The following is a 20,183-nucleotide window of genomic DNA, read 5'->3' as shown; positions in this document are numbered from 1 at the left end:
AACCAATAATAACGCCTCTAAGGACAACTTCGGGAAGAAAAATTAAAACTTGTTGTGGTAGCATCGCCCTTACCCCATTTCAGTGATCTGCTCGTAGCATCCATTAGTCTGTGGCGCAACATCGCCGTGTTTAAAGGGAAAGCTGTGAAATGTCTGGCGCTAAAAAGGAAATGGCATCGAAGGCCTCAGATTTTTCGTTTAAAATATGATTTTGTGAGTTGATGCACTGGATAACAACAGCAGCGTTGCTAGTTTGCGGGAAACTGGCTTGGGAACATTATAGGTGACCTGTTTTGCTTAGAGACAGAGAACCTAGTTTCTCTTTTATTCTTTAGATCGTGGTGAAGTTGTGACAGTGTTGCATCATAACCTCCGATTCTAACAAAAGTTGAAAAAAAAAAAACAAGCAAGCCTAGTAACGAAAAAAAAAAACATGCGCCGCCCGGGAATCGAACCCGGGTCGCAAGAATGGGAATCTTGCATGATACCACTACACCAGCGGCGCGGTACAGCCATGGCTGCTTGGGTGTGTTACTTATGGAGTGTGCATGTGTCAAAGTGTGTTATTTTATTTATTGTTTAAATTTTATCCGTGCCCTCTTAGTGCAGGCACCTTATTGGAACCTTTGTCTATGAATCGTCTAATCGCTATGCTCGGAAGCGCTTCGTCCGTGTGGGCACGCTGCTTCGTATAGCTACGTGCAGTAATACAGCACTTGATGGCTCTGTTACGCGTGTCTCGCCAAGATTGATTGATTGATTGATTGATTGATTGATTGATTCGTATGACACGATAGTGTTAATGGCTCCCGTCAGTAGAGACTTTTAGTATAGCGTATGAGCGCTGACGTACGTTATACGCAAGCATTTAGCGGGAGGTTACTGTGGAAGTCGCAAGAGCACTTTTAGTTTACTGTACAAGAACGGGAACGAAACGATAGCAAGGCCGCAGTGGCGCCATCTGGTGTTATAATGTAAAAACATTTTGTGTCATACCTTTCGCACTTAGCCAAGACATTGGCCAAGCATATCCAAGCCCATATCACGTAGATAGCCGGTTGCACGGCGTCCCCAAATGAGTCGTGCTATAGTCGTGCTACGAGCACTGCGACGATGTCAGCACCAACACGTGCTACGAGCACTGCGACGCGCCAGCCACGACCGGTCGTGGGCCAGCTGACCGCCGAAACGGCTACTTTTGGCAAGGCTATGACTACCTGGTGTAAAAATCTAAATCAAGCCGATCCACAGTCGGCGGTGTTTTGTTAGGGTTAGGAACGGTGGAATCGTTACACAGAATCCAAAATAGGGCAGTTTATGACTCATTCGTTCTGCTGTGAGCGAGAGGAGGCGAAGCGAATATCACATGTTCCATTTAAGGGCAATGAATATGCCTAAAAACCCAACATTAACAATTTCACTCCGAAGCGGGGGACGTGGGCGCCGCCATACTGACAACACTATTTTTCCTGGCGTGCGCAAGAGCACGCACGGTAAATTCGAAAAATAGCGTACCTAACGTGAACGTACACGAAACCTCGGTTTGAAATAGCGTTTGGCGCATGCGCAGTACGACTGACGCTATTTTATAGCGTTCGCTATGCATTTGCGTATGTCTACGTACGCTATACTAAAACTCTCTAGTGGCTCCTCTTGGCCATGCAGACACGGACGCTGTCTTCATGTTGCGTAAAAAACCACGCGACATACATATAAAGCCCCTCATAAACCAAGCCGCATGAACGTACTTGCACGGGCTAGGGTTAGCATATGTGTGACTCGCAATTCATTTACTTTATATACTTACATGACCTAATAGACGTTTGTCATGTTGCGACCTTCTAATGACCAGTTTTTTGCTCTTTTAATCACTTTTAATTCCACAGCTCCATGTGTGACGTCAGGACCTTTTCGACCAATCCGGCTTTTCCTTACACACCGACGGCGACACCAACTACGCCAGGTTCTCCGCTGAACGGGACCCTTAGCGCTGTCGCGTTGAAATGAAGTGAGATGCAAATATTCTGAGAACGAAAGGGCTAGGCTCGGTGCGCACGCTCTCTGAGCGCACCTTTCCTAGGCAAAGTTCTCACGCGACGCGCACTCGGCCTCAAGGGCTACAGCAGTGTAGATAAAGAAAGGAGCAGACAAAGAACTGCTACGGAACTTCACTGTAGCTAAAGGCTTAGCGAGATGCGAGTGGCTCGTAAGAGTTGAGCGCGCGCTGTCGCTGTTTCAGGGTCCACTTAATCGGCGAGGCGACGTGCGCACCGCTCATCATGTCGGGATCCTTTGATCACCGGGTGTGTGTCTCTCGTGACGTTCGGCGAGCCCGACGGCCGCGTCGAAAGCTCTGCGGCTTCCACAGCGCCGTGCTCCCCGGGAGTGTTAGCAAGAGAGCGGAGGAAGGGCAGACGAGGGAAGGGAGGGCACTCGGGAAAGAGGTGGGGAGTACGAAGCGGGGAGGGTGACAGGCGTCCCTGAAAGCGCTGCTTCCGGCTCCTCGGAAGCGTCGTTCCACTGGCTTTGATCAGTGACCCAGAAAAAAGGAAAAAAAGAAAAGAAAAATAGTGTTAAGGCAGCTGGGGCGGAGGCTGACTGTCGGCCTGATGTGGATGAGGCAGCCACCGGCAGCAGTTTTCCTATGCACCTCGAGCGGCGAGCGAGTGAAGAACGCCGACTGCGGAGTGAGTGCTTCTTCCACCCAGAGCACGGGTGGCGAGGGAGGCGCCGGGCGAACCTCAAACAGGGATGAAACCGAGCCGCCGCCGCCCGCTGACGCGCGTTCAACCCTCGGTCACGGTGGACTGCTTGTTTGCGCTCAGGGTTCCTTTGATTCCCTAGCGCCGTGCGCCGCGCCGGTTGTTACGCCACTTGGAGGCTCAAAGGACCGTCGGATGAGTCGTTTTTCCAGGCCGCCTCACTCTGCCCCTCGTCATCCCCTCCCTTCCATCACCCTCCACTCGTGACAGTGTATACATTTCCAAGGCCCAGGGGCGTAACTACTGCGCCGCGCGCTGTTTGCCAGGCGTCCGGGAGGAAATGATCTGGCACTGCGTTGGATTTCTGCTCGGCCTCCCTCGACTTGTTTCTTTATTCTCGTGTGTCGCCCTTCTCCTCGCCACGGCCCTTGCTCGTCCGCACGGCACTTTCGGCGGATACCCTTTAAAACTATCGGCAGGGAGTGACTACCTTGCACTGCATTTTTTTTCTTATTTATTGCTGTTCGTGACAAGCGGAGTCACGGCTATCCCAGAAAGCGTCTTACTTTGACAGCAGGGAAGCAGGAGGCTATAGGAGTAAAGCGTTGCACCTCGCCAGTTGGTATACCTTACAACGGTACGGAAATATCTGCGTTGTGTGTTCAACGCTGCACGAAGGACGCTGTGGCAATTCTGACGGACTCGAAATCTGCACTTCAGAGGTTATAACGGGGCTCTCCCTTTGAAAGGTTCTGCCTCAGCTCGCTTCATTTGGTCCAGCGACTACACAGCAGATCTCTGCACGTTTTCAATGGGTTCCTTCGCATATATATGCGTCCTGGGAAACGAGGTGGCTGGCAGCCTCGCCCATGAAGCTCTGTCTGCTGAACCGTCAAGGATTGTTCTACATTTCAAGCGATTCTTCAAAAATGCGTTAAGCCAGTGTTTCGGGTTGTGGAATATTTAATTGACCTCGCGTTTAATATTCCTTTCGAACAGTAGGGTTCACACGCCTAGCTCCTTTTTCGCGCTACGGTGGTGATGACAGCATATGCACAGATCTCAGGCGCAACAAGTTTTAGCTATTTCAAATGTCGGGGCCATGTTGTCGTGACGTGACATCGCGTGACCGTGACGTCATCGACTGAGAGGAGCCGTCCGAGCACGCTTCGCACTGGTATCAGGGGCCTTCATTGCATCGCAAAGACGAAAAGCACGAATAGCTGCGTTGGTCAAACGCATTGAAGAGAAAGCATAATCGTAGTCATTTTTTCTTCTTTTACGGTAACTACGAATGACCAATTTCGAGTAACGCGTTACAACTCGTGCAATGCGTCGTCTGAACGCTGTCTGCGCTAATCGCATCTTATCGATTGCACGCAACACCAGATCAGGACCTCAGCTATGCGACAACGCTGTTCTCAGCTAATTCTTTTTCTCCTCTGCCGCTGTTTCTAAATCCTGTGGCCTTGTTATAGCTACGAAGCCGTGTTTTTTGCCGGCTCTGATATCATACCTGAGGCAGACGAGCTGAGGAATGAATGAAGAAAAAAGAATATTACAAATCAAGGGCCTGTATACTGGACATCCAGCGTCCGTAAGAACTTGAAAGCTGATGGTTCGCGTCTCCTCCCGGATTCACTTTGTCGAGGAGGTAACGAATGGTCGCCCTGGGCTTCCATTATCGCTCGCGCGTACGTCTGATGGGCGTTCTTATGTCTTGTTCACACACGTGAAGCAAGTAATGGAGTCTCTTCAAGAGCGGCCTTTATGGGAAAGAGAGCGCAGGCGTCTCTCAGTACGGCTCTGTTTTAGTCTGTCATCGCATCTCTGCAATGCAGTGAAACTACGTCCTTCTTCTTACGTCTTAGGGGAGCAGAGTTAGGCGTCGCGCTCAGCGATGGCCCGTCTTTTCTCTTTCTTCAGCGTAACTTAACCAGCCGTAATCGACGGATAACCTTGAATGTATGTGTGCGCGTGCAATCGTGTATGCTCTGTGTATGCGCTTTGTGGGCGAATCGCTGCATATTCATCGCTGTCATCTGCAGTTGCCAGGCGGGCAAACCTCGTCCATCATCATTTACTGCTCTCTTTCTTGTGGTGCGTCTGCATTGTCGCGTAGCGGTGAAGGCGTGCAGACGAGCGAAGTGGCGAGCAGGGTCTGAAAGCAAACTAGTTATCGGGCAACCCTTTTGCCGCGAAAAAAATAACGAAAATTTGCGGTCGCAGCCTTTGTGATACGCGTGCACCATCAACGGTTTTCGCTCGAATGACTGGGGTCTATACAGCTGATCCGCTGTTTAAACGCCCCAGTGCGCACTTTAGTTGGTGGCCATCAAGACGGTTGCAGGAAAAGCCGGTTCAAGGACCTCGTGTTGGGACGAAGCGAAAACGTGGCAAGCAGAGCGCCTGCACGAAGAAGAACGCGGAGGCGGATGCAATGCGCGTAAGAGCTGTTTTTAAACAAAAGGCGTACAATATTTTATTTGACCACCACATTGTCCACAAAGCGTGATTTTGTGACCACGTTCACGCTACATTCCGCGCTTAGGTGGTCACCTTCCGGTCGTACTGATGCGTGATGAATAGTTTGAGAGTTTATAGCGTGTACCTATGAGGTGACAGTTACAGCTGCGCTAGCTCTTACTATAGTGCCTAGAATATACTGGCACTATACTCTTACTATTGGACTCCCAAGAAGAGGGATTTCTTTCCTCGAAGGCATTAATGCCTTGTTTTAAAATGGAGTTGTAGGGCTTATTCTACTTGCTACACACAACTCCGGATAACGCCCATATATATATATATATATATATATATATATATATACTTCTTTTTTAATTAGTTATCTTTAAGCCATAAAATATTCACTAATAATCTCCAATAATCAACACACAAAATAATTATAAATAAAATCCCCTGTGTTCCTTGGTTTCGGTGGCTGTTGGGTTCTGGTTTGGTTTGGTTTATGGGATTTAACGTCCCAAAGCGACTGAGGCTATGAGAGACGCCGTAGTGGAGGGCTCCGGAAATTTCGACCACCTGGGGTTCTTTAACGTGCACTGACATCGCACAGTACACGGGCCTCTAGAATTTCTCCTCCAAAGAAATTCCAGCCGCCGCGGCCGGGATCGAACCCGCGTCTTTCGGGTCAGCAGCCGAGCACCATAACCGCTAAGCCACCGCGGCGGCTATTGTTGGGTTCTCTCATATATATATATATATATATATATATATATATATATATATATATATATATATATATATATATATATATATATATATATATATATATATATATATATATATATATATATATATATATATATATATATATATATATATATATATATATATATATATATATAGACACACACACACACACACACACAATGCCGTCGCGGTGGCTCAGGGGTTATGGCGCTCGACTGCTGACCCGAAAGACGGGGATGGGTTTGATTCCGGCCGCGGCGGTGGAATTTCTATGGAGGCGAAATTCGACAGGCCCGTGTATATGTCAGTGCACGTTAAAGAACCCCAAGCGGTCGAAATTTCCGGAGCCCTTCACTACGGCGTCCCTCATGGCCTGAGTGTCTTTGCGACGTTAAACCCCCATAAACCATAATATATTAGCGACGAAATTTTCGGCTGGTGTGCGTGGCGACCGCTTTTTCTGCTCTCGTATGCTTTACGACGAAGCCAAACTTGCATAAACCTCGATGTTAAGCACGGGCTCGGTGATCTCGTTCTCAGATAAAATATTTTCGCAAGTTTGCTCCGTCATAAGGTGCAGCAGCACAGAAAAAGCGGCCGCCACCCACGCTATAGCTAAAGATTTGTCCGGCTGTAGTACCTGACTGGTCGACCTTCTTTCACCGCGTTCCTGGTATCGCAGCACCGTATCTTGCAAAGCTGTAATCGGAGCCCGACACTCATCATCCGCGTCCTTATCTGTAGCGAGTCGCGGGCGCTTGACGCACGTATCTTATACAGAGCTGTGTGCACATGTGTGCCGAGACCCGGCGAGCGGCATGCGTACTACATATCTCTCGAGTTGACGCCATCACTTTCCCCGGAATATCGCCTTCCCTGCCTCGCTCGCACGAAGCTGTGCATGCATTCCGGAAAGCGCGGGTTGAAAGTGTAGGGGCAGGACCCGCTACGAAGGACGCTGTGCCGCTGCTAGAAGAGCGTGGTGGTGTCATTTTTGAGGACTCTGGGGTGGAAACACGAAGAGGGGAAGGGGGCGTGCAGGAAGCTAAGTCGATTGGACAACGACGCTGCTCGGGGAGGGCCTGTATACATAACGCGCGATGCGCAAGCTCCAACCGCCCGTCTTGCAGTGATGGAGTGGGCACACATTCGCTCGCGCACTTGCGCTCGGCCTCCAGCAGCACGTCGTCGTCGTCGCCTGGACGCTCGAAAAAAGTGCGGGTGAGGCGAGGGCGCGCTCGTTCCCAGCGCATCAGGGAGCGGCGACGATGCGGCCCGAGTTTGTTTGCAGGGCTGCCCATCCGCGAATACTTTATTGGCTCTTCTCCCGGCATGTATACACCGTGCGCTTGGCTGTCGCACTTTTTCGCAGCGCTGCGAGAGTAGAGGGAGGCGGCAGAGCCGCGTTGCAGAAACTCGCGAGTAAAGTGATGTTAATGGCCAACTAGACGAACGTTAGGCTTCTAACGACACGGCTTCGTAGAGTGGCCGCTGCTTGCGCGATTTCCGCATTTGTGCTCACCATTTGGAAATACGGACTGCGTTGGGAGCTGGCTGTTTGTCCTGGTAAATTTGGTGCTGCTTTCGGCGAATGCGAGCACTTAACGATGAGCTTTTCATGCCCAGCGTTTGCGAACTAACAGAACATTCAGAAAGAAGCCAAAGGCAAGCCAATGTGTTGTGCTGCGGCTGCAACGTCGTACTGCAAAAAACGACCATTAGAGTTGTCGCTTTCTCCGCTGTTGTGCGGCAGCAGATGCTTTGAATCGTGTCATCGGTCACTTCGACAGCGACGGCTGTCATCTGGAGTGGCATTCCAGCGCATCTGTGCGGTGATATGACACACTGCGTGCGGCGCAGTTTTTCCCAACAACCACAGCTGGCTTTTTTTTTTTTTTTGGTATCAGCGTAGACGCTGAGAATTCTGGTGATTCCAGCGTAGCCGAAACGTAATGTGGAGCATCATAATAAGCGTCGCTTCAGCAAGAACCCTAGCTGCACTTACCACGACTGCACTGAACGACTTGCGCTCCAGATGTGGAACATTTAAACATCGATGTAACGAAATTCTGAATCGAGAACAAAATAAAAATAAAAGAAAATGGCAGTGCACGAGGCTATTAGCAGTGAAAATTCAGCGCCGACTGTGCAGCTCTTTTTTCCCATTCATGCCACATGTCGTACTTCTTTATCGCCAATCGCAAACTCAGTGTCAAAGTTTCTTTTAGCTTGAAGTTTGTATTCATCGCCTTCGTGCTTCAGCTAGTAAATTAGGAAGTCAGTACAAAAGAAGGTTGCGTTCTTTCATTCTGTCATTCGTCATTGCAGTGCAGTGCAGCGTGAAGCGCTGTGTTCGAGCAGTTAAAATACAAAAGCGATTAAATGGATACCTGCTTCACGTCGTAATCAGAACCTTAGTATGTCTGTGTGGAGTGATGCTATGCAACAAACTTGACGTTAGCATTGAAAGGAGTCAAAGCGGATACGTATTACTCCATTGACTGCATTGTGATGATAAAACTCTCCTCTCAAGACTTATCTTTTTTTATTTGCCTTTCTTTCTTCACTCGCAGGGTTCGGGTTCGTGACCTTTGAGAACGAAGACGTCGTAGACAAAGTGTGCGAGATCCACTTCCATGAAATCAACAACAAAATGGTGAGTAGGCAATCACTTGTCGCTCGTCTTGTGCAAAGTGTGTTGCCGTCCTCTCCACGCGATCTTGCCAGAACGAAGTGGTTCGCGAATTTTCGCTACATTCGTTTCCTCTGCAACTTGCTACGAGTCGCTCATATACCGAGCTGCTTGTACAGTCGCGGTCAAAATGAGGAGCCCGTCCTCGTGTTCCGAAGCTTACCGCTGTGCATGGGGGCGCCATATGACGAAACCCTCCTGCTGTCGAGAACGGCGCGCGCATTGGGCCAGTCTCGACAGTAGAATAACTTCGCCAGGTGGCGTCTCTTTCCTATCATTAAATATACTGGAGTCACCAGTGACTGTTTAGAACAAGGATAGAATATGTCAAATATTGTAGCTCATTAGAGAATCCGTGATCTGAGTGGGATGCTCTAGTTTTAAATTTATCCTGCCTCTTAATCACATTACCTCACGGTATCGTTCTCTGTGCTTCTCTGCAGCACTCTTCGGCCATGAAATGCACAATGCCAAGCTTTTTTCTGTCGGATAAGTTTTGCCATAAGGGTCTCTTCAATTCGTCCATCCTTTTTGCTGAGCCTCAGCGAAAAAGACACCTCCACGCTTGAATAACGGCGTTAGCTCTTTAAGCCTCGTCTTCAAGACGGAGCAGGTCGTTTCAAGTATTTTTTAAACCAAACCGCATTTCAGGATTATAAATAAGTTTCTTATTTGCCAGGTTCTTTAATGGAATACTTATCTTCGATGTTTTTATACTTGCTGAGGTTCTGACATAGCGAATCTCACATCCTTTCTCTTGGCGACCAGCCTATTTCCCCTTGTGCTGTATGGTAACTTCAGGTGTTGCGGGGGGTATTCTGGGCATAAACTTGCACTTCAGCTCCTTAATTGCAGACCCAACCTGTAGATGACCGTCTGAGGTCCTCGAAATCGGCTGACAGGAAGGTCCACATCATTCGGGAATCGGCATGGCAACTCCCTGTGACTGCGTTGGTGGACATGTCGTCAGAATAGGAGCAAACAGGCCCAAGAAGGCGGTTGTAGTGCCTTCAACTCGGCTTTTCTCCCGAACATTTCACTGTGCCTATATGTGATAAGGCAGGTGAGGGCCACGTAGCTTAAAGGGGAACTGCTTAGGTTTTAGAAATCAACGAGCTTAAGAGGATCGAATGCGTGAAACCTGCCAGTAAAGCATGCGAAGTCTTTTTGGGCTTGCACTTGAAATAGTGAAGTAATCGCCAATTAAAATCCGGATGCCCTTCGAGCTTCTCCGCAGCGCACAACGCCAAGTGGGGGGTGCATGATGACGTCATCGAAGGCAGCGGTACATGTCCAACACACAAACGCCTGCTGCGAATGAAAAAAAAAACTAACGCCACCGAAGGCGAACCCTGCTGAGAATTGTTTCTGCGGCGTCTAACGAGTCAGGGCAGGGTGTGGCTGACGACAGCGGTAATTTGAAATCATACCTTCCGTGACGTCACGCAGAATTTCTCTGCACTCCTCCAATGCATTGAGGAGAAGCGCGAAATTCAATCGTCGATTACGTCACTATTTTAAATGCTAGTGCGAAAACACTTGGCATGCTTTGCCTACAACCTATATAGATTTGAATCCTTGAATATCGCGAAATTCTCAAAAAAGTGCTGCAGTTGTCCTTTAAGTGCGCACCGCCGAGCGCACAGCCGCCAACGATTCGCACGTCGTAACCGTCTTGCCTCAAAGTCAACTGCTTTCAGGCTTTTATTTGACGAACTTTGTCCGGATGGCGTGCCGTATGCTGTGCATGGAGCCAGTTCAGGCTTGAATGCATCCGTACAATCCTGTTTCACTTTGACGCTGATTCAACTGATTCACGTACAACCACGTCTCGGTGGAAGTCTAGTGAAGGAAACAGTTACGAGCTTGAAACAGAAAAGCGCGTCGGGAAGCTTTGAATATCCTGTGCCTCCTTAGCGTTTGCCACGAAATCGCAGAATCTACAGTGAATGGAATCGAAATCACCGCGCGTCGGCGGGACATTATCCAAATGGGAACGAACCAGCTCCGGGATCAGCTTATTTCCTCCGCACTGCATTGTCACTCTGGCGAGTTCAGTTCTTCGTTCTGCCTTTATTTCCCACATCCTTAATCGTTCAAAATGCGCCACTCCCCTTCTTTTCCCGGAATCGCTTTAGAGAATCTTGGGAACTGCTCTTAAAGCAGTCCTTCGCCTGAAATAAAAGAAAGTTGGCGTTTAAAATTCGCTCCACACGCAAATAGACGGCGGGCGAGACAAGCGCAGGGCGCGGCGTTGTTCGTGCCACATGACCGCTTTACGATGTCCGTGTCCCCCGGGCCCTCTACGAGCTACCATTTCGTTCGCCTTGACACTGCAGGCGATGAATTATTACTTTCATCTGGCTCTCTCTGACCCGCGCACTCAGCCCGTTTCGCTGTGTCTCTCAGAGCAGGCGTGAATTTATTTTTCTTCTGTTTATTTTTGGATGACCTGTTTGATAGGCACAGAGAAATAGAATCTTGCTCTAATTACCTGGCAGTTATGGCACCTCGCTCCAGTTAACAGTCAGTAGAGGTAACTGTCTTGTTAAGTTTCGCTCCAAGTTTGGTTTGGTTTGGTTTCTGGGGTTTAACGTCCGAAAGCGACTAAGGCTATGAGAGACGCCGTAGTGGAGGGCTCCGGAAATTTCGACAACAAAGTAAAAGGTTCCAGAATATACTGAATTTTGAAATTAACATACTTACGCTTGTATTTTATAATCAGTTCTATTTTCACCGATTCCTTCTTAATTTGGAGGGAGAGGGGATGCGGCTATAACAGCTGACGCTGCATGCAAAAACAAACCAGAAAAGGCCGCATAGATGAAACTATGTCTGTACCACTCTCCATACCGTCTCGCCGATTCTTCCTGCACCGGGAGTGACGACTGCGATTTGGTTTTCGCTTTCGCCTAATCCTCAACTCGACTGGAGTCGGCCCCTGGCTGTTCGCGCATGATTGGTTTGCTCGAATTATCAGACCGGGCCTTCCTGTCTGCCTGTTTCGGCCTCCTTCCACTCGCCTTCCCCACCTCTTCATGGCCGCCTTGCGACATCTGGCGTCGTAACTGTCTCTGAGGCAGAACGTTAAACTTTCTGTCCGGTGTGCCTTAGTTCAAGTAATGAGCAGTTTTCTGCCCACCCACTCGAATCCCGTCGACGACGCAGCCGTGTGAGTGCGCTATATGGCGAGGATATTTTCCGCGCGCTCCTTAATGATCGTGCTCTGTGACGGCTTACGCCTGGAGCGCCTTCCGCCCTCTCCTTCCGCACCCTTTCCTCTTGTCCTTTCCTCACGATGGCGTGGGAGCGGTTGCGGCGACTGGAGTGATGTTGAAATGCCTGTAATAAGCAATAGCCGAGGCGCCCACTGCTTTATTGTCGAGCTACAAAGAGAGAAAGAGAGAAGTGTGGTTTCTTTGGTAAATGAAGGAAACAGGGGATCCGCAGGATTACTAGGAAAAGAGAGAGAGAAAAGGTTTGAGCCCGCGTACAGGACGAGAGACAGATCCGGAGGAAACACACAGAAACAGACGCGACAGTGCTGCCTCACTATGACGGCATCTCAGCGGCCCGTTCATGTTTTCAGTCCGATTTGTCATCAGATATTAAAAGCATCCTGATCCTATAAGATGCGCTTGCTGAGTTATGGGCGTGTTACTTTTTCGTGGTGTTTCACATTTTGTTCCTTAATTATATGCTGTGAACAAGTTACGAGTTGAAACAATGCGAGCGTTCTTTGGCAGTGCGGCTTCATCGTAGTGCTGCAGTGTAGTTAGGAGAATGGCGACGTAAGTCTGACAACTGCCGATGTTCCTGCGTATACCACAGCTGCTCTATATATCTGAAGTACGTCTGAGGTTAAAAATGAACGGCTCGTTAGAAAAGAATTGAACATGGGAATCAAGGGCTCTGCGTGGTGCACCAATTGTGCGGTTCACTTATAGCTACGGCCTTCGTTTTCTGCATGGAAATAATCTGAAGATTGCCGAATCGCAGCAGAATAAAGCAATGAAGCCTTATCTGTTTAGCGCACACATTATATGACGCAATTTGACACGCGCAGCGAGGCCTAGCGGTAGGAAGAGAGTAAGAGAAAAAATTATTTCCATTGTCATCTCCGGCCTTTCAGACAGTTCGTCACGGACAGCCGCATTAGGAGAGGCAGTATGTTGGGTTGGAGTGAAAATATTCTCACAGCGCGTAATTGAAGTTCGTAAAATCCCGTTAGCGCTTTTGCGCCTCTTTTAGCATCTCAATGGATGCCATAAAAACTTTCTCACTGCTGGCGATTTTGTCTTGTAACAACAGTCGCCTGCGTTTAACTCCGTCACGTGGACGCTCGGCATTTGTATTCTTCTTCGAGAACAACTTCGTAGCCACCCTTGCGTGAGTTGGGGAAAGTGCGATGTTTGCCAGCCTTGTTAGCTAATTCTGTCAGTTATTTAGTGAAGAAAACAGTTATTCCATACTCTTTCCACACTTCGGCCAGATGAAAACTGCAGAGCCGCTATGTTATGCCAAACGCGTACTGTATCGTCTGCGTGTCGCATGACATACATGCGATTACTGTTGCAGACACTTAATTGTCCGCGATACCTTATTTCCTAGCCTTGAAACTCGTGCCTGCTCGGTGTGACGTCGTTCAGATCCCAAGCTATACAAATGTTCCTCTGGCATCGCGTACACAAGAACCGCCACTCCGAGAAAAAGAGGATCGGGTCAGAATAAAACAGTTTCAGCTCGACGTGGTCGTCGTCGTATGCGCATAAATTACGGCTCCCGAAGCTGCCTGCCTCCGCTTTGCTCGTTGCCGCCGCGAACGCTGCGGGCGAAACCAGCGCCTCGCTTTCCCCGCGTCTCGAATATATTCACGCCGCCGCGTCTATCCGATTCTCGCTGTTCCGCCAGCGGCAGCAGCGTTTCTGCGGTTGTACCGCGCGCCCGCGAGCGCTGCAGCGTTGTAGGCGCAGCGAGAGGGCTTCGGCGCGGTCAGAGCGACGCACGCGCGGGGGAGCGTTTGACTTATGGAAATCGCTCGAGTAATTTCCGATTTGGCCGCCGCGCTACGGCGCGCGCTCCACACGCGGGCACAAACTCTCTTCCCCCGCCCCCTTCCTCCTTTCTCTGTTCTCAAACCTCATTCGGTGTCCTACAGTAGCATACGAGCCGGATCGAAAGCGATATAATACCGCACGCGCCGTTTTAGTTATACGCTTGAAATTTGAGCATTTATACCCCGCTTTATTTGTATTTCCTTTCTTTTTGCCGACAAGCGAGTGTGGTTTCTCCCTACTTTCTTGTATCCCGCCAATGACAACTCGCTTAATCTTGCGCCCGGCTTTATATATCGATTCCTGTTTCGTCGCGAGCCGCAAGCGGCCCTGTTCGGAATCGGCGAGCGGTGAAAAGTAAATGGCGCCCGCTTGCCGCCGCCGTCTTAACCAATCGCCCGGATGTTTCCCTCCCTCCGTGCGAAGGCGGCTTGCGCGCAACAGCTCTCTTTCCCTCTTTCCACGAGGAAAAGAAAATGAATGCTTACAAATGTAACGCCACAGTTTTCACAGAAGCGAGAGACAAGGAGACATCGTGCTTCCCTGCGTCGTGTACGAGGCATTCATCGCTCCTAGACATGTCCTACATTTCTCGCAAGCTTGGTGCCACTTTAATGAGGCCGAAATCAAGCAGAGAAGGACGGGGTGATCTGAAGAGAACATTTCGGGAAAGAAACGCACGTCTTTCCCTTTTCTCCTGATACCTCTGCTGGTTTTATTTGTCACTTCTAAAGGAGCTAGGCGAGAGAGGGAATGAAAGGGGGAAGCAGCTTCTAACGTTTCATCGCCGGCTGTGCGCCTCCGACTAATATTTCAATTGGGAACTCGTAACGCAAGAGTGGGCTTTTCTCCGAAGCGCCCGGAACGCGCCGGGCTGCTCCCATATCGCTGGTTGGTTGCGTGGGTGACGGCCATTAATTATTTCCGCGCCTTGCACTCGTGCGTTGGGCGCTCCGAATAAGCACCGCTGTTCTCTGGAGAAAAGCTGTAATTCTGCCTCGCTACAAATGCGCATACACGCGCGCGTTTATTCGGGGCGCTCTCTCTCTCTCTCTCTAGTTTATTTCGTTTTTAAAGCGCTGTGCATATAGCTGTTGTTGTTGTTCGGAAATCTCGTCGCGTGCCACTGTGTGTGTGCGTGGGAGCCGCGAGCCCCTCTTCGTCCCCGCCGATATGCAAAGTGAAGTGCGCGTCGTGCTCGGCTGGGCGTCAGGTTTTTAAAAACAAGATTTCGAGCGCGAGCGGCAGCCGCGCACCGCGTTTAATGAACCTTGAAGAAACCCAGAACGTGAACGAAACGCCGTCCAGATCCTGTCGTCGCGCTCCAAGAGGAAGCGAAAAGCGAAGAGTTTCCAGACTGCTGCTTTTATTTGACACTCACACGTGCAAAAGTGCATGCCGTGATTTTGCGCCCTTTTCCTCTCCTTTTGCTGCTGTTTGTAAATATAGTGGCGGTAAATTTATGTTTCTTTCCATGAGAAAGATTTGTTTCACGCGTGGTACCGCACCGTACAGATCCGAATTTCCAGAGCAGAGTCATAGTGATGGCTCAACAGCGCAAACACACACAGACCAAGAAGGAGAGCAGACACACACAGCGCTGTGTGTGTCTGCTCTCCTTCTTGGTCTGTGTGTGTTTGCGCTGTTGAACCATCACTATGAATCTACACCAACTAGCCCAATCTGCAGTTCTGCTACAGAGCAGAGTGCTAGTGCGCTAGTGGCGAAAACAGTCGGCGTGGTTCGCGAAAAGGGCATCATGTATACTTGTGGGCGCAGTTGTCTTCAGTCTGTTCGTTCCGCAGGTACAGAGGCGTTCGTGAACGCTTGGAAATTGACAAAGGAATGTCCGGTGCGTTTCAAGAAGGCTCTTGTAAGGGGGGCTGTCCGTTTTCATATTAAACTACTGAGCAGTATTGATAACAGGGACAACGCTGAGTATGCCAGACTTGTATTGGGCGGTGTGGTGTGGCATTAGTCTGCTTATTGGACGCCCTTTTTGGGCACAGTGATTGTGTCGCTGATAGTGTGAGTTCAAGTCTATTCGTACGGCATGGTATGGCGGTTCGACAACGGCGTGGTTTAGGTGTTTTTGAGCACTGAGATTTCACAATTCAGACCGCGCGAGTTACCTCCCCGTCTGTGCATTACTTCGCGTCGCCATCTGTTAAGGGCAACTGTTTTCTTCTTTTTATCTATCTTTTCCGCCTAAATTTCAGTCCTTTCCTACGCTTACTGATTGAAGCCCCTCCGCGATATTTTTGGAGTCGCATATCGCATCGCGGATGAAGTGCTCCGTTCGCGATTTCTTCTGCGAGCTCATCGCTTCATGCACTCGAGTGCGGCAGGAAGCGCCCAAGGACTGCGCGAGCGACCGAATGATGAAAACGAGCGGACGGCTCGGCTCGTTGGAGTGCTCGCGAGCTAGTTACTACAGCTTGGCGCACGTTCGTTCGCCTGCCTGCGACAAGAGCCGAATACGAGGCAAGCTCGTAAAAGCGCCACCCAAGAACATAACGACAATAAAAAAAAGAAAGACGCGCGAAAATTGAAGCCAGCCCACAGCCTCTGAACGCTGTGCAGTGAAGCGCTCGAGGATGCGGCCGATTCAGAGCCGGTGCAACACGAGTGAGGAAAGAAGGAAGGAGACGGGGCTTCTAGCCAGAGGAGACGCGCGTGAGGGAGGAACGTCGGAAGGAGCCTGACGACGCCGCAAAACTGCCGTCAGCGTGACGATGACAGGGAGCCTGCAGTGGAGTGCGCCACGGCGCTGAACACACACACACAAGCAGGGAAGTGTCGCGGCTTCCGGAGTCTTCTCCCCTTCCCCACCCCCTCCTCCTTTCGGCGCGCGATGGAGTGCTTTGCAAATCGAAGCGGACAGATGGCCAACGCATTTATTTCCATCGCTGGCGACCGACGCCGGGCCGCCCTGACGGCGAGCGGGCGAGGCGCGACGGATTTCCTCCGCCGACGCGTAGAAGGAAGAAGGGCCGTTATCGCAAACGTAATTTACGGCTATCCCGCGGCGGCGTGGGGAGTCCTCATCCTCCTCCCGCCACCTCCGGCACAGCGGAGCAGCATCTTCGATGCGCCGCCGCCGCCGCGTCGACTTGTCGTCGTCTCGGCATCCGCGGCGATTTGGCTCGGGCTTTTGTCTCCCTCCGTTTCGAGAACGGCCTCGCGTCGTCCCAGTCCGAGGAGTGGCTCTCGTTGGTCGGGGAGCGAGCCGTCATGGAGATGCGTTCCTGCTGCTGCAGCCGCCGTTGCGAATGCGCCGATCGATGATCTTTTCATTTCGGACGCGTCGGTGCCACCCGCCGTCGTCCCTCTTCTCGTTCGGGGACGATACGGAGCTTGTCTTCTTTCTTTTTCTTGGTCTCCTGCATGTGCGTGTACCCTTAGCAAAGACCTTCTCGCAGCCCTTAGCCGCTGGTATTTCCTTCAAGGCGCTCCGGTTCTTTCTCTGTTTCTCTCTCGCTCTCTCCAGAGACTCCCACTCGTGCTGGTACTTGTAGGCCCAAAAGAAGTATATGCAGTCACTGCTGTTGCCTGTGGCATCAGCTCCGTTTTGACGCGAAACACAGTGCCGCATTCGCTGATCCGGCAACGTCGCACATTAAAACTGTTTTTATTTATTTATTTATTTATTTATTTATTTATTTATTTATTTATTTATTCATGTACCTACAATCGCCCGCAGGGACATTACAGTAGGGGGGTGTACCACAGTATTCTTCATACATTAGCGCCGAGGAAACAAATAGATAAATAAGCAAAAACAATAATGGAGGAACTTGAAACAAGTAATTTGCTATATATTTGTGCCACGGTATATTCCTTTTGTTTTCTTTATATTTGTATTTCTTTAGTTTGGACATTAAGCGCTGTTGCGTGATCGTTCCGCGTTGAAACCAGCGCTCGAAGGATGCTTGATGCTTGAAGTATGATACGTAGTACACCTTTTTGTCAAAAATGCACAGGCCATTATAAGCTTGCTACTTGGCCAAGTAGTAGAGCTCTGCTGGTAGCACCATCGAAATTCCTCAGCTCCGGAGAACTAAAGATTATGTACTTACCCTCAACTTTGAGATATGAGGAGGGCTGGCGAAATAAAAACGCCCCACGCTGCATGGCCCAGTGATGAACTTGGTATAAACGTCATTCGTAAGTGCTTCCGGCCTTTTCTTAACGGGGAATTGAGCTAGTGGGTCTGTACAGCTCTTTCCAGCGCACCATCCTCATTCGAGGACTCCGCATCATTGGGCTGTGAAGTAATTTAGGAGGCTTCTGGCGCTATTAGAAAAAAAAATAAATTGGTGTGTTGCAGTGAAGTTTTAACGAATTTTGATGTGCCAAACAACTCTCTCGGCTACGACAGCGGCCTCCGAATCAGTTACGAAAAGCTGAGCTTCTAAATCAGTCTTAATACAAATATAAATTGCTCATAAATCCCAGCACATAGGTGTTTTCGCAGGTAGCTTCTCTCGAGACGTGGCCGTCGCAGCATGAATCGAACCCATGAATTCGTTCTCTGCGGCGCCTGACGTTATCGCAACTGAACCACCGTGGCGGATGTGCGTCTCACGTCTTATCGCCAGCACGAAAGTGGGCCTTCCTTAATGATCTCTAACAAAACGAAAAGTTTTGGGACAAGCGCCTGAAAAATGCTTGGCCACTGCCTACGCGGTAACCTTAAGTCGGGGTACCTATCACGTCAAGGTTAAGCCTGTAAAGCTCGCAGAGCTGTACAGGTCTCCAATTTGTTCATAAATATCGCGGCAGCATCGGCCAGACTGCCAGCCAGCGTCCCATGCAAGACTGCAGTGGCGTACCGGACGGCAGTTTGCGCATGCGCACAGATCGATCGCCAGTTGCAGCTCGTTTGCTTGGCTATTCTGCTGACGTGACACCTCTCCAACTGCTCGTCTGTTCGTAACCGCAAACTATCCTGAGTTCGGCTCTATCGGGATCGTTGTGAAAAATTGGAGAGCTGTACCTATTTCAGAAGAATCTTGCAGGCATTGAAAAAAATCCCCTCAGTTTGCACTTGTCAGTCAAGGGCTCGGTGCCAGAGATCACACTACAACCGCAGTCGTCTCTGCGCGCGCTGCATCTTCTCAGGCACTTCTGATCAGGCATGGAAATCAAAGGCGCAGTTGAATCGCACTTCTCTCTCTCTCACGCACCCGCAAGCTGTTTTCTGTTCCCCCCTTTCCCTCCCGGCCGCCGATTCGCGTCGTTCTCCGTTTCCGCCCCATTTCCCCGAGGCACCCATTGAGGCGAACAGCTTGCGGAAAACGTTTCCAACTCGGGAGGAGAACGTTCGGAGCAAGAAGCCCAGAAAAACGGCCCCGTTCCGAGCCAAGGAGTCGCTGCAGGGTGCTTTAGCGCAGCAGACCCAAACTCCGCGCCGCGAGCGCGCGCGGCTGCTGCTGTTGCCTCTGCCGCCGCCTCCAAGGAAATTAAAAGAACGTATCGCTGCCTAAACTAACAGGCCTTGCTGCCTGCAAGAGAGACACGCCGCCCCCCCCCCCCCCCCCTCCCCTCCCCCCAAAAAAAGTAAGTAAGTAAAAGTGTGCACGGAAGTAAAGAGCGATAAAGAAAGTGCGTACGCGCTCGCACACACATACACCCCGTGAGCGCGTACGTAAGTGTGCGCCGCGCGCGAATGCTCGACCGAGCGTATTCGAAAGTTCCGTCGTCGAAGCACGTCGTTGAGCTTAATGGTGGAGCCCGATGTGGCGCGCGCGCCCACTGTACGCACCAAACGAGAAGGCTCTTTCCTTCTTTCTTTCCTCTTACTGCTTTTTTTTGTCTTCTAATTTACCTTCCTTTCCTTCTCTGTTTCTTCCCGTATCTCTCTCTCGCCCGCTCCGTTATCGTTATTTCACGAATCCCCGCTCCTCCACCGCTGGTGCTTCTCCACGTATCTCCTCCGCTCTTCTAGATTCAGTTACGACTTGGCTTTCTTATCTTCCCTTGCGCTCGTGGCGGGCGGTTTTTATTATGAGGACTGAGAAGAAACGTGTGCCAGATTCGCGCGGGCTGGGGCAGTTTTCGTTCTCTGTTAAATTGAAGGGCCCTTCCCGTATAACGTTGCTCGCGAAAGAGAGAAACGGGAAAGGAGGAAAAAAAACTTTCTTTTTTCTCCTGTGTGCCATCGGATGTATTGCTTCGCGGTGATTGCTCTGTTTTTTTTGTTTTTTTTTTTTTTACGAAAACGCAGCTACTCGACGCTTCGCCGAAATTGCGAATGCAGCAGACTGCACGTGACGCCCATTGAGCTTGTTCAGCTTCAAGCTTGCCTGGCATGCAGGTGCGCATTGTGCGGCATGGTTGCTGAACGGTTCCGTACAGACGCGAATAGAAGCGATCGGAGCGCGCAGTGGGCTTTGCGTAATGAAATCCATTGCGTAATGAAATTTGAGAGGCATTGATTTCGTACAAACAGGTTAGAGTTGAGAGACTTTTATCATAGCGCGTACCGTTGCCGCTACCGCTTACTTCGTACTGTGCCCC

At 50.1% G+C, this 20,183-nt stretch overlaps 1 protein-coding gene and 1 non-coding gene across 8 annotated transcripts in view; one reads left to right on the top strand and one right to left on the bottom strand.

Annotated features, from left to right (window-relative positions):
- The window catches only part of Rbp6 (RNA-binding protein 6), a 526,892-nt gene that overhangs the window by 408,809 nt on the left and 97,900 nt on the right, over positions 1–20,183 (top strand). For all 7 annotated transcript variants that reach the window (XM_089575092.1, XM_089575089.1, XM_089575090.1 and 4 more), the window contains one exon: positions 8,489–8,571. In XM_089575092.1, coding sequence (XP_089431218.1) covers positions 8,489–8,571 — 83 coding nt within the window. The remainder of the gene's footprint in view (positions 1–8,488; positions 8,572–20,183) is intronic.
- Positions 435–505, bottom strand: TRNAG-CCC (transfer RNA glycine (anticodon CCC)). Its single transcript has one exon. It is a non-coding gene; the product is annotated as a tRNA-Gly (tRNA).

This window comes from Amblyomma mixtum, chromosome 2 (genome assembly GCF_055824585.1).
Source record: "Amblyomma mixtum isolate Tamu chromosome 2, ASM5582458v1, whole genome shotgun sequence".
NCBI classification, from domain to species: domain Eukaryota; kingdom Metazoa; phylum Arthropoda; class Arachnida; order Ixodida; family Ixodidae; genus Amblyomma; species Amblyomma mixtum.
The sequence above is the reverse complement of the archived record's forward strand: the minus strand, read 5'-3'. Positions and strand labels throughout refer to the sequence as shown.